This window comes from Lynx rufus, unplaced genomic scaffold (genome assembly GCF_022079265.1).
Source record: "Lynx rufus isolate CCGP_SWC_20201006 ecotype Redwood Valley unplaced genomic scaffold, mLynRuf1.p SCAF_11, whole genome shotgun sequence".
NCBI lineage: Eukaryota > Metazoa > Chordata > Mammalia > Carnivora > Felidae > Lynx > Lynx rufus.
In genome coordinates this window covers 68,185,685-68,199,884 of record NW_025814825.1, presented here as the reverse complement: position 1 = coordinate 68,199,884, position 14,200 = coordinate 68,185,685, and the positions used below count along the sequence as shown (strand labels likewise).

The 14,200-nt window shown below is 59.0% G+C and overlaps 1 protein-coding gene across 1 annotated transcript in view; it reads right to left on the bottom strand.

Annotated features, from left to right (window-relative positions):
* Positions 1-14,200, bottom strand: part of LRRC27 (leucine rich repeat containing 27) — a 41,925-nt gene that overhangs the window by 19,721 nt on the left and 8,004 nt on the right. Inside the window, exons 4-10 of the mRNA XM_047072526.1 lie at positions 9,591-9,729; positions 8,342-8,502; positions 7,338-7,644; positions 6,317-6,490; positions 3,083-3,256; positions 1,540-1,646; positions 82-197 (exon numbers count right to left, since the gene is read on the bottom strand). Of these exons, the coding sequence (XP_046928482.1) occupies positions 82-197; positions 1,540-1,646; positions 3,083-3,256; positions 6,317-6,490; positions 7,338-7,644; positions 8,342-8,502; positions 9,591-9,729 (1,178 nt within the window). The remainder of the gene's footprint in view (positions 1-81; positions 198-1,539; positions 1,647-3,082; positions 3,257-6,316; positions 6,491-7,337; positions 7,645-8,341; positions 8,503-9,590; positions 9,730-14,200) is intronic.

Genomic DNA, 14,200 nt, shown 5'->3' with positions numbered 1-14,200 from the left:
AAGGTGGCAGGACACAAGCAGCTTCTCACGGGGTCAGGGAGGACGCTCACGAGGAGAGGAGCTGCAGGGGAAACAGGGCACCTGCCGTCCAGGAGCGGGGCGGCACCACGGGCGGGCCTGGGCAATGGTGCCGGGACCAGCCGAGGGAAGGGGTCCGTGCACCACGGCAAAGTGCCGGGAGGCCGGGAGCAACAGAACTGGGGCCACAGAGGGGGCACTGGCAGAGGCCCAGGGGAGGAGACGGCAGAGCCTGTGCGTGCCCGCCTGGTGGCCTCTCTTTTCTCCTTGTGGTCACCTGCTGACTGAACGGCAGAGGCCAGGGGAGTAGTCAAGCTTTGCAAGAGCGGGTGGGAAGGGGTGCGTGGGCGGGAGAGGGGAGGGCTGGGATGCCCCGACCCCGCGGCAGAGCCTAGCACCCCTCCGCAGCAGAGCTGGGAAGCCAGGGGCCGGCCGGGAAGGGACGGCTGGGCACTTGCAGAGTGGCGTTTCCAGGGGGCCTGGGTGACAATGGGGCACAGGCCCTGGGCCAGGAGCTGGCGCTCCGGGAGGCAGGGGACAAGCCGAGCCTGGTCTGGCCGCGCACAGGAGTGCTGGGCACGGCGGCCGTGGGGCTGTAAGCACTGGTTTCCTAATGGTTTTCCGGCAGTCCTGCATCGCGGTCCCGCTAAGAGTCCTGATCCTTCGACGGCACATTAACTGGCTGTAGGTCAAGGACGCCGTGTGGGTTTGCTTTCATACGCTCGCCTGGGGGGTCGGGGGTTGGTGAGGGTGAAGCATCTGCAGAAGCCCGAGCCCTGACTCCGCGGGGACACCCAGCCTCACAACATCCTTCCTGCATGTTCAGAAAGTCCCAGAGATGTTTTACGCACCTCGTAGGCCTCAGGGAGGCGAGGGCGTCCTCTGCGACAGAGAGGAAGAAGCGGGACGCGGCGTGGATGGCCGCCGTCCCCTCCCAGCCTCCGGCACAGCGTGGCTTCCCGCCGAGCCCCTTGGGCAGGGCGTTCGCCCCTGGAAGGACCCTGTCCCAAGGTCAGTGGCTGGGGGGCTTCCCACAAGGGTGGCGATTCTCCTCCACCCGCAGCCGACACCACTGGGTCTCCTCACGTCCTCACGGCCGCCCTGCCTGAGTCCAAGCTGCCCCTCGCCGCCAGCTGACCGGCTCCCAGCCGGGCCTCCCACAGCCCCTCAGGGTCAGTCACGCGCTAGAGCAGCTCGCAGAGCTCAGGGCACAGCGGAGGCTGCAGCCTGGGAGCAGCTGCGGGAACTGCCACACGGACGACTCGCGGGGCCACACGGGACAGGCGGGGGGGAGGGGCCCACACGGGACAGGCGGGGGGGAGGGGCCCACACGGGACAGGCGGGGGGGGAGGGGCCCACACGGGACAGGCGGGGGGGAGGGGCCCACACGGGACAGGCGGGGGGCGCATGAGACAGGCGGGGGAGCACCCGGGACAGGCGGTGGGGGGGGCCTCACGGGACAGGAAGGGGGGGCCGCTTGGGACAGGTGGGGGGGCACACGGGACAGGCGGGGGGGTTCACGGGACAGGCGGGGGCCGCATGAGACAGGCGGTGGGGGCACATGGGACAGGCGGGGGAGCACCCGGGACAGGCGGAAGAAGGTCGCCCGGGACAGGCGGTGGGGGGGCCTCAAGGGACAGGAAGGGGGGGGCCGCATGGGACAGGTGGGGGGGCACATGGGACAGGCGGGGGAGCACCCGGGACAGGTGGGGGGGCACATGGGACAGGTGGGGGGGGCACACAGGACAGGCGGGGGGGTGCATGGGACAGGCAGGGGGCTCACAGGAAAGGGTGGGGGCGCACCGGACAGGCGTGGGGAAGCGTGAGGAGCTGCACATCCTCTCTGGGCGCCACCCTCCCGCACCTGCGGGGCCGTTGGGATGGGGCTGAAAGCTGCAGGCCGCGCTCAGGCGGTCTTTCTGGGGACCAGCCACGTGACGAGGCCCCACCCTGAGTCACCCGTCAGCATCAGCTGAGGCAGGCTCCCAGCGCTCCCTACGGTAATAAGACGCGCCCGTCACCCCCGGCCCCATGGGGTTTCGCAGGTCTGTGGGGGCAAAGCACATGGTATTGCTCGTCAGGCCGCGGTCTCACAGGCCAGCGTGAGTCTCACACGGGGTCTCAGCTCGTGCTGTGCTAGAACGCCTTCGAGACCCTCGTGTCAGTGGGGTATCATGCTAGCTCACCCTTTTCCGTGGCCACGGGGTGACCCCGAACTTGGGATACAACTTACAGCCACCCATCTCCTGGCATGCCAGTTGTTTCCACTGGGCTGCTGTGATCGAGCTCGGACGGCTTCCTCGAGAAGGTGTAAGTGTGCAAGTCGCCCTGTTCCTGAAGCGACGGCACACGAATCTTGGATGCTTACGTGTTGTGCAAAAACGCGGGTGGTGACAGAGAAGACGGGATGGGAGGACGTAGCACGTCGCCTATGACGCAGGCAGGCGTGCGTGCCGGGCAGGGAGCGGAGGGCAGCCCGCCCGGGGAGGCCACACGGCGAGAGGAGGCGGGAGGCACCGCTTTCTCCCAAGTTGCTGTGGCTCTGATGTGGCTCTAACGGTAAAGGAACACTCTAAGTGTCTGCGGGGAAGTCAGGTGTCTCAGGGCCCAGAAGGTCTGAGAGCCACCCGCTCTCCTGTCCCCCCGGCCAGGTCTCCTTAGTGAGAAGTACAGGCACGAGCAAACGCGCCCCGTGTGAGGGGCCGCGGTCACGGTCCCGGCTCCACCTGGCGCTCCGAGGACCCAGGGGCCAGCCCCGTGGGCACCGGCATCGGGACTGTGGGCATCCTGCCAGACCCCGCACTTGGATAAAAGGGCTCCGTGTGTCGTTTCTCTTCAGGTGACGGTTGCTCTGCTTGAAAGGACAGAGGCCTCACAAGGAACGTGAGGTGGCAGCAGGACTGGGCACAGACGTTCCCGTTGGGACAGCGCTGGCGGCCGGCCGGCCAGACGCGAGCCTCCCGTGGGCGGAGAGCGGGCCCGGCGCCCAGCCTGGCGTGGAGCGTCTGGTTCCCCCACCCCCGCCCCTCTCCCGCGCCCCCCACCCCCAGTCCTGGCTCCTCACATGAGAGGAAATAGGTCTGTCAGCGGGCACCGTGGCCCCCGGACGGGATGAGACCCCTCCCGCTGGCGTCCTTGTACCAGACTCCTCTGGGGAGGCAGGGGCTTGCCCAGGGCCGCCTCCGCTGTCCTCCGGGTCCGGGCTCGCTCCCGCCACTCCCGCGGCGCTCCTTCGTCTCTGGGGAGGACACGCGGCACGTTAGCCGTGGGGCCGGAAGCAGCCCCGGCACAGTTTCCCCCCAAACCCTTTCCCGTCCCTCCACCCAGACGGGAGGCGCCCGTCTGCTCCTGTCCCACGGCGCCAGCTCCGTGTGAGGGGACGACACGGCCCCCTCCCCCCCAGCCCCCGGGGCCGAGCAGCGGGTCCCTGTCCCCAGGGAAGGTGTGGGCTCTGGCTGAGCTCAGGAATCAGAGGCCTTCACGGTCCCCATGACACCTGAGTTCCTTCCTTCCTCTCTCGCTCTCTCTTCCTGTTTTTAGAGAGGGGGTGGGGGAGAGGGAGAATCGCAAGCAGGCTTCATGCTCGGTGCAGAAGCTGACGGGGGGGGGGGGGGGGGGAGGCTGGATCCCACGACCCTGGGATCAAGACCTGAGCTGAAACCAAGAGTTGGACGCTCAACTGCCTGAGCCACCCAGGCGCCCCGAGTTTCACTTCTACGGCTGAGCTTCTTCTGTCCGTCCCCAATCCCCTCCACCAGGGAGCCTCCACGCCGCCGGCACAGCTTGGCCCTGCGCGGTGACCTCGCTGCCCCTGCACGGTGACCTTCCAGCGGTATCCACTGGACTCACTGCCTGCCCCGCGGAGGTGGGGCTGCCGCACCGGATGCGTGTGGAATTTCTGAACTAAACGGAAAGACCAGCCCCTGCTTTGGCCGTGGTTGCAGCTTCCGGGATGGGGTGGGGTCCCAGCAAATCCTCACCTGGCCCTGGGCTCCAGCCAGCTCGCATTCTGGAGTCTGGAAGCTCTCTCCCCAGCCCCACGCCCCTGCGAGGCTGCTTCCTGCCTCCGCCGCTCCCAGGAGGTTCCTGAGCCCCCTCCCCCAGATGAGCCAGGCTCCACCACTCGTCTCCGCAAATGGAGCTGTGACCTTCCACGACCTGGTCCCTGCCGTGCCCCTCGACAGGGGCTCCACCCGGGCGTCCACTACCCCTTACCCACTCCCGGAGAGGCACAGGGGGACGCTCCGAGGGCTTGCATGTGCGCAGATGACCAGGTGGCGTGACGGGGGTCCACGGGGCTGTGCTGAGTCTACGCCACAGGACGGGACTCTGCACGCTGTCACCAAGGGACCACAGAACGCCAGCGCAGGCCCGAGGCAGAGAAACCAAGAAGACAGCGCTCGCTTGCCCTTGGTATTCAAGAATCTCCTCCCACAGAGCTGTGCAGCATCCTGGGCGCCGCTCGAGCCCAACCTCGTGGCAGGAAGCACACGTCCTCCCGGCCACACGCCACGGTGACCACAGCCACCCCAAGTGCCACCTCCCTGCACGCTGTCCAGATCGTAGGACTCGCACTGACACAGGGCAGAGCGAGGGATGAGGGGGTCCAGAAGGGCGGGTTGGGCGGGTGTCACAAAACACCATAAAGAAAGGAGCCTGGAGGGAGGTGGGGAGGGGGACCCTGCTGCAGCACCGTGAGAGGCGCCCCAGCGGTCACGGTCATGCCAGTGCGTTTGCTCCAGAAGGGCCGGCAGAACCATCCTGCAAAGCCACCTGTGCTTGGCCCACCCACACCTGGAGCTGGTGGCAAAGCAGCAGATCCGGGACTCCAGCCGGAGGACTCTCTGGGGGACCCGGGGGGCGGCCTGAGCTCCAGCCGGGGGCCTGCCTGGCATGTGGCTGATGACCAGTGTGAACGTGCCCTGGAGCCGGGACTCCAGGCATCAGCCGCACGTCCGTCATCAGGACGACAGCGCGGGGGGTGGAACATGGCGAGTCCTGACCAGTTCTGAGGGCCGGACACCTCCCTCCTTCCACAGGAAGGGTCGGGCCCCGTCAGCACGTCCGGCGCGGGGAGGACACGGGTGCACCCCTGCCACACTGTTCCTGGGCAGTCTGTCCCATCAGAGTCCCCAGAGTAAACGCACTCGTGTGGGGACACTGAGGAGGGTCTATTCACACGGGGTGTGGCAGGCGGCCTCAGGGACAGAGCAGGAGCCCTGTGACCCCAAGCCCCGGGGAGGAGGGACGGAGAGGCTGCCAGGACCCAGGCGGCACTTACAGGGAGGTGCAGGGGGAAGCAGGACCCCGCCCTCCCTCTCCGCCTCCTCTCCGATCTCCTGCTGAGGCCCCCCCATTGGCCAAACCCAGCCAGGAGGTGAGGGGCACTGGGGTGCCGTGGACGCAGTCCATGCTGGACGGCCTCCTGGGGCCCAGAGCGCAGTGGAGACGGGCGGCCGGCGGAGCTGGAGGACAGAGGAGCCGGTGAGGACAGGCCCCGGCCCGGTCCCCCCGCGAGGCTGACCGCAGCTGCAGGCAGCACACAGCCACCCAGGCAGGGGCAAGAGGGAACTGTATCGGTGGGTGCTTCTTTTTTTTTTTTTTTTTTTTTTACATTTATTTATTTTTGAGAAACAGAGTGAGACAAAGCGTGAGCGGGGGAGGGGCAGAGAGAGAAGGAGACACAGAATCCGAAGCAGGCTCCAGGCTCTGAGCGAGCGGTAGCACAGAGCCCGATGCGGGGCTCGAACCCACGAACTGGGAGATCATGACCTGAGCCGAAGTCGGACGCTCAACCGACTGAGCCACCCGGGCGCCCCGACCACATCCTTTTTTTAATTTTCAACTTTATTCTTTAGAGCTAGAGAGAGCGAGCGAAAGCGGGCCCGTGTGTGAGTGGGGGAGGGGCAGGGGGAGGGGGAGGGCCTCAGGCAGGCTCTAGGCTCGGCACAGAGCCTGACCGGGCTGGGGCTCGATCCACGACCCCGTAACATGACCTGAGCCAAAACCGAGAGTCGAGGCTCAACTGACTGAGCCCCCCAGGCTCCGGGGAGCAAGGCTTCAATGCACAACCTTCCTTAGAAGAGCCCCGGGAGCCAGGTGATCGGGAAGAGGGCAGGAGGGGATTAAGAAAGAACAAGGAATCTGAGAAGACGCTGGGTGGAGCCGACGCAGAGCAACGACCGCCCCCCCTCCCCCCCCCCCCAGGCCTGTGCCCACAGCCGCCCGCCCGCCCGAGGGAGCCAGCCAGCCAGCAGAGCCCTCCCCAGAGAGAGGCAGGCCCCGCCAGATCGCTCACCTTACGCGCTGCTCCCTGGGGGCCAAGGCCCCGCTGTCCTCCGCTCTCCTGGCGGGAAGCCCCGCTCGCTGCCGCTGCCGTGGCGCCAGGGCCGGCAGGACGCTCCTGAGGGAGGACATCTTCCTTCTACCGTCACAGACCCCGCGGTGAACACTCCCCCGCGGACGGCACGCGCTAGAACACAAACACGCAACACGTCCGAGCAAGGCCCGTGGGGGCCGATGGGGAACGCCCCCGGGCGCCCACGGAAGCCCACGGAAGCCCGAGGCCCGGCCGCTCCCAGGGCCCGGCAACCCGGGGCTCCTGCCTCGGAAGGCTCTGGGTGGCTGGGAACCGGAAAGACAAGCGCAGTCGCAGAGAGGACGGCCTCCTCCTTGTTCATCACGAGACGGGGGAAACTGAGGGAGGGCGGGGGTGGGGGTCAGGCCCCGGGGACTCAGTGCTGAGCTGGCTGCAGCTGGACACCCACACTGCCCACCTCCAGCGCCTCCCAGGTTGGAATCGGTCGACAACACTTTGGTTTTCTCCCGAGAGTTTTCAAACCTCAGGACAGGAGGAAGAATGGCACGATGAGCCCCCGAACACCTTTCACCGGGAAGGAAGTTTTCCATCGGCCGGACCCCAGCCTTTCAGACTTACTTTTCCTAACGGCCCCCCCACGGAGCGGGGCCACAGACACCGCGGACCACTGGACACGCGTCCCTGCCGTCCGTGGGGGCTGTGCCGCGCAGCGCCACAAACCACAGTAACCGCTGGGATTCTGTGCTCCCCAGGGGCCGATTTCTGTCCCCCCTGGAATGGTACCGCCCCTCGTGTGAGTGTATGAGCTATATGCACACGCGCACGCACACGCACAGGGTCTGAGTTTCTGGGTAACTGTAACCCCAAACCAGGCAAGCATCCACCACATGACAAATGCCGACGGGGCACAGACATCTACCTGACGTTTTAAAAGATCACGAAAAATGGTATTACAATGTTGGCAAGATCAAGAAAATACACCCCGGCTTTTAAATTTTACCTGAGAGCGTGTCTGGAGCCGGAATGTTCTTTCTCCTTCGTGTTCAGAGCCGCCTTGAGGTTTGCAGGTAACTCTGCCGGTAAGAGCTGCTTTGCAAGCACTTCCTCCCGCTGCTTCTCGACAATCTCCTGCCTCAGCCTCCAAAAGCGCCTGATTTCCTCCTCGCCTGGCCAGTCTTCTGGGGAGGCAGTGGACTTGCCCAGCTCACTCAGGTTTAGCTTTTCAACAGGAGGGAGAAAGTCTTTCTTTTCTTTTAACCTCCCCCTCCGATCCTGAGAATTAACAGCGTCTTTGTCGGCCACACGCTCTGCAGACAAACACAACGGGGGAGGTGGGGGCTCCCTTGGGTGCGTCGCGGCAGCTGGTCAAGTCACCGGTAGACACAGTGCTGTTGGCCGGCTGCACCTCTACACGGCCCCCCGGAGCCGCACGACCCTGGTGACCGGCTCCCTCCACCCTCCGGCCCTTCCACTCCACGTCTATTTATACAGATAAAGCACACTTTTCTGTTCCGCCAGCCCAGATCTTGTAATAGCTTTATTTCTAATTAATTCTTGGCCCAGGTGCCTACTGTGTATGCTTGGCAAGATCGCTGTCGACCCTAAACACTGTCCTCTCCAGGTAAGTTACTTGAAAGGAAGCTCGCCAGGAACACTCTTGCCTTCAGGATTACGCTCCCCTGTCCCCTCGTGGACGAGCAGCCCCCACCTCCTGCCCCCGCCCCCACCAAGGCAGAGTGGGGTCCCAGGTCGAGCTGACACAGACTACTTTTTGGCTTTAGGTTCAAAGTCGGAATACAGACACTTTGCATCTGGCCATCCTTTCTGAGAAATGACCCTGGATTCTGATCCGTCATTAAGAGACGAAGCCAGTATATTCTTTGGGAAACAAGGGTGTTCGCGGTTTGCAGCGGCAGGCAGGCAGTAGACGAGGCAGAGGCACGGAGCTGTGGGCGCCCTCCTCGTGCCCTGGGCCCTCGCCATCCCGGGGTTTGCCAGACTCACCTCCTACCAGCACCCGCACATCTGCGCCTGGCTGTTTCCTCCAGCCCACGAGGGCCAGCGTGCAGGGCTGGGGACTGTGCGCCCCTCCGTTCGGCGAGGCATTGCTGGTCTGGAGCCCGTGTGCCCTACTCCCCCACTCTGCTGTGCAGTAACCCCTGGGCCTGTGTCCAAGCGGGAACCCTGTGACTGCTGAGGCCTTGTGAGACCCAGGTCCTGACCCGGTCCGTGGGGGCAGCACCCGAGGGGCTGTGACTGCTGAGGCCCAGTGGGGGCTTCCCGCCTCTGTTGGCCTCCTCCCCGTCCCCACGTCCCCTGCTCCAGCCTCCATGCTGCCGCCTGGATCGTCTCTCGAATCAGTTACTGGCCCTTGAATCCTGACTCAGGAACTGCTGTTGACTAAGACACTTTGCAAATACAATCGGTGTTTACAACGACACGTTCTGGGGTCATTTGTTTGGATTTGGGAAAAAGATCAGCACTTCCTAATTACTTTGGCCATTCCTTATGTTTACTGAGACGGACTTAGTAATTCACACACTCTGACTTTATCACATGTGTAACTATCATGGCTGCTTCAAGTCCAGGCGTTTTCTTAATCTAGGAGCTGTGTTTAAGCAGTAAAGGTTTCGGTGCTCTGAAGTAAATTTTCAGAGCATTCACTTTTTTCGTGAGCGTTCAATTACAATTCTCTTTTACGTCTACTTTGTCTGAGTGGAACCACAGTGCTCCTTCCCGGTTAGATTATCTCGTGAGCACGTGAGAACGCCTGGCTGGCTGGTCCGCACGTTGAAAACACAGGATCAAATGTTGAGTGAGCGTGCGCCCAAAAAGTGGCAAGGCCACGGCCCCCTGCCCACGAGTTAAGGGCGTGTTACTGCTCCTGTTGTGAAATAGTTGTCGGAGGGGCCGAGGGAATTTCCTGAAGCAGGTACCTGGTGAGGCTTGCTGGTGAGGAGTTTCATGCGATTTACCCAGTGAACTTTTACCAGATCCCACCCTAGACGGGCTCTGCAAGGGGCGCGGAGAGCGCAGACCCATGAACACAGAACAGAGGAAAGACACAGCTCCGACAGGCCGGCGCGGACCCCCGATCGCAGTGTGAGTCCAGCAGAGGCCACGCGAGGCCCAGCGTGCTCCCCGTGACGCCACTGAGGAGACAGACTCCCCGGGTCCTGGTTTTAACAAGCAGCGACTTCAGTTCTAATGCAGTTTGGTGCAGTGACGGTCCCACCAACCTGGAGAAGCTGACCCTCGGGGAGGAGGCTGCCGCATGGCACAGGCCTGCAGGAAGGCCAGGATGGCACCCAGTCCCTTCTGCACGACGAGGGGGGCGGGGAACTCCAGGGGGCAGTGTCTCAGGTTCAAGGCTCTCAGTGTGGTCACGTTCCCTGTGAGAGAGGAAACCACACCTTCACACACTGCTCCACAGAATGAAACAAGGAAATCCTATTGGGAATTCAGGGTAAAATGACACGACAGATGTCTGAGCTTTGCTGCAAAAAAAACCAAACAACTCTGCAGCGGAGGCAGATCGCACAGGTGAAGACCAGGCGAGTCGCAAAAGGAAATAAATGAAATAGAGCGAATAGAAGAGACGGTAACAGCCCTGAGGCAAAAACCAGAATACGAAATTGCTGTATCATCTGAAACGCAACAAAACCTCGGGGAGGACAACGTGACCCATACTCAGGAAACAAGCGTCACTAGAAACTGTCCCCAAGCAGCTCAGATGTTGGATTTAGCGAACAAAAAATTCCAAGCAGTCACAAATATGTTCAAAGCCACGAAGGAAACCATGTTTAAATAATTACAGAAAAATATGGTAAAATGACTCAACAGGGATGAAATGTCGACAGAACCAGAAATTATAAAAAAAGAACCAGCTAGCAGTTCTCGAGTTGAAATTGCAAAGACCGGGGTGGAAAGTTCTCTAGAGGGACCCGGCAGCAGACACGAGACGGCAGAGGACACAAGTGAGCTTGATGATGGGAGAGAAACGCCATGAGATGGGGAGAACTCCGGAGGCCTGCGGGACGGCCTCACGTACGCTGGTGCACACGCCCGGAACGAGAGCCACAGAGGACCCGAGCGGGGCCCGGCACGCTCTCTGAGGAAACCACGGCGCACGCGCCCCTCGCTCGCTGACAGACGCCAGGGTACTGTCCAGAAGTTCACCCCAAGTAGGTGACCGCCAAAGGCAGTCACGCCTGGAAACATCAGAGTCACTGAAGACGCAGAAAAATGAGCTTGAAAAGCACAAAGGAGCAACAACCATCACACACACGGGCACAGGACTAACTTCTGGGTCAAACAGTGGAGGCCAGAGCCCAGTGAACGGCACGCTAGCGTGCTGACAGAAGACGCCTGTGGGTCAAGCGCCCTGAGCCCACCCAGACGGCCCTGCGGGAACACGGGCGAGAGGCAGCTGTTGGATCGCCCGAGCTGCCCGGCGGCAGTCGGTGACCCGGCTCAGGGCCTCCACGTCTCCCCCGCCGTTCGCACAGTTTCAAGTCCAGCTGACCGCCCCTGGACGGAGGGAGAGAGTACAGCAGCAGAGGACAGAACCCGTGAGCCGCAAGGCCAGCGAACACAAAGCAGCAGGATCTGGAGCAGAGACGAGAGGGGACGGGAAAAGAAGGGCAGACTCGAGGCCCGCAGGACAGAGTGGAGATGCCGACACCCACCGAAGGGCGGCCCAGGAGGAGAGAAGACAGGATGAGAAGGAAGCAAGGTCTGCAGAAAGAATGTCAATAGCCAGGGGTTGTCCAGCTCTGATCAAAGACCCCACTAAAGGTTCCAGAAGCTCGGTGAACCCCAAATAAAGCGGGTACAAAGAGAGATGCGCCCAGGCACACCGCAGGTAAACTGCTGAAAATTAAACACAAAGAGAGGAGTTTTAAGCAGCCAGACAAAAAAAGATTCATCGGTTTTAAAGGAAAAACAGTAAGACTGACAGCTGGCTTTTCAGCAGAAGTTAGAAGCCAGAAGACGATAAAGACATTTTCAAAGCAGTGAACACATCTCTGAAACCTGGCTTCTCTACTCAGCCACACAGCCTCCAAATAGGATGGAAAATAAAGATGACTTTTTAGAAAACCAAACTTGAAGAATTCATTACCAAAGAGGAAACGGTAATACTAAAGGGAGATCTTCAAGCCACGACGGTCATCCCGGGTGAAAGCAGGCAACTTGAGAAACGAAGGTTAAACATGTAAGAAAATATAAATAAATACTGACAGTTTAAGATGCGTTTGTGGGATTTATAACAAGACGTAAAAGCAAAATCTATGAAAAACAGCACAAAAGGCAGGAAGGAGGCAATGGAACTAAAAGTGGTGAAAGTCTGACTTCAGCCGACGGTCATCGGTCAAGGATGGACGGCACAGTGTCTAGAGAACCACTAAGTGATGCTACAAACAGTACGGTGAAAACTCTGCTTCCCGCAATGTTGGCGTAGCTCCAATCTGATCAACTCCCTGCAGATAACCAGTCTGCAGAAACCGGGCAGAATATACACCACCCGTGGGCAAGCCAGAAATGAAACGCAGGCAGAAACTAGAAGGGGAATGACAGCTTCCAGAAGAGAAAGACACAAACGCCTGTACCATCTGTGTGGCTTTCTGCCTGACGGAAGGCCCCAGAGGGCCCCACGCGGGGCAGCTGTAACAGACAGAAACCTATGTGACCTTGTAGCGCCAGAGGACAGACCGCAGAGCCACTGCACCAGCCAGAAAGCGAAGGGGTGCACCCCGGACAGCAGAGGACCGCCAAGGGGGGCCCTACATCGCCGTGCAGACGGCCCACGTGCAAATCCCTGGCACGGTCCTGAACTTCCCGCACACAGCACGGCCGCACCTGCTGCCCGATGCCAGAGAGACAGTCGGGAGTCCGGGTTCTCTCAACTTAGCTATTTAAAAAAAATTTTCTTTAAGTTTATTTATTTATTTTGAGAGAGGCAGAGACAGTGCAAATGGGGGAGGGGCAGAGAGAGGGAGACAGAGAATCCCAAGCAGGCTCCGCACCGTCAGCTTGGAGCCCGATGTGGGGCTCGAACTCATGAAACCGTGAGATCATGACCTGAGCCGAAACCAAGAGTTGGACACTTAACCGACTGAGCCACCCAGGTGCCCCTCAACTTACCTATTTTTAAAAACCAGGACTCTAAAGAGGAAATAACAGAACCCAGAATCTCCACAGTGTATCTACCACAACGTCCAAGATACAATCCAAAAAGTTATTAAAGGAAAAATTTGTTTATACTAAATGAAACAAAAGAACTCTGCACAGAAAAATAGAAACTATTTTTTTAATATGAGAATCCAAGGACTGAAAGCACAGTATCTGAAAAAAAATTACTAGACGGTTTTCACAGCCAGTTAGAGATGACAGAAAAAGATGCATGAACTTGAAGAGACCGATCTATCTTCTCTGAAGAGCAGAAAAATGACCTTTTTAAAATGTACAGAAGCTCAGCAATCTGCAGGACAATAACAAAAGGTTGGACAAATAAGTAGAGACAGGAACAGAAAAATATTTGGAGAGTTAATGACCAAAATCTTTCTCAAATTTGGCAAAAAGATGCGAATTTCAAAACTGGATAAGTTCAACAAACGCCTAGTAGGAAAAATATAAAGAAAACCACAGCTAAGGACCTCAGAGTCAAAGCACTGAAAAGCAAAGATACAGAGAAATCTTGAAAGTAACCAAGGCCAATGGACACAGTTCATAAAGGAGGACGAAGAGTGAGTGACCTCAGAGGCCTGGGGGCAGTGGAACTTCTCTTAAGTCCTGGATGAAACAAATTCAACCCCTATTTTTAATCAACAATATCCTTTGAGAATCAAGGCAAGGGGTGCCTGGGTGGCTCAGTCTGTTAACTGACTCTTGATTTTGGCTCAGGTCATGATCTCACGGTTTATGGGTTCGAGCCCCGCGTTGGGCTCTGTGCTGACGGTGCAGAGCCTGCTTGGGATTCTCTGTCTTTCCCTCTGTGTGCCCCTCCCCCATGCTCCCTCTCTCTCAAAATAAATAAACTTAAAAAAATTATTTACATCAAAAAAGAACTAAGGCAAAATGAAGACATTTCCAGAAACATAACAACTAAAAGTCTGCCAACAGACTGATTTTAAGAAATCTGAAGAGAAGTTCTTCAGGCTGAAGGAAAAGGATACCAGCTGTATCTTCAGGAAAGAGTGAAGAGATGTCTACCTGGAATGCTACACGTTAAGCAAATATAAAACACTTTTTTCTCTTAGTTTCTCTAAAAGTACGTGACTGCTGAAAGCCAAAACTGTAAGTCTGTGTTGCAGGTTTATAACATAGGTAGACCTCATCTGTAGGACAGGCTGAGTATAAGGAGGACCGGAGAGAGCAGGCCGGTATGGCTATCAGGTGGTGACATCAGGTGGTGACATCAGGTGGTGACACAGGACAGCGCTAGCTCGAAGCATGCGTGGTGTAACCCCGACAGCAACCGTGAGACGGTAAAGGCATGTTAAGAAGAATAACTAAAAAGTCAATAAAAAAGTTAGAATAGAAGTCTAAGTAATACCCAATCAACATGCAGTTATTGGAACAGAAAAAAAGCATTGAGACAAACAGCAAAGAGTAAAAGGACAGCCCTAAATCCGTTCATGCCAGTGATTATATTAAATTAACCAGTCTAACCACCTCCATTAAAAGGCAGAGGTAGTCCGACTGGACGAAAGAGCAAGACCCCGCTACATACTGCCTACCGGCCATGCAACGGAGAGGCTGCGTGCCACGGAGAGGTTCGAAGCAAGAGGGTGGAAAAACACGTCACGTAAAGAGTAGACAGAAGAAGGTGGCAGCGGCCACACTAGTCCGTCCTGAATGGCC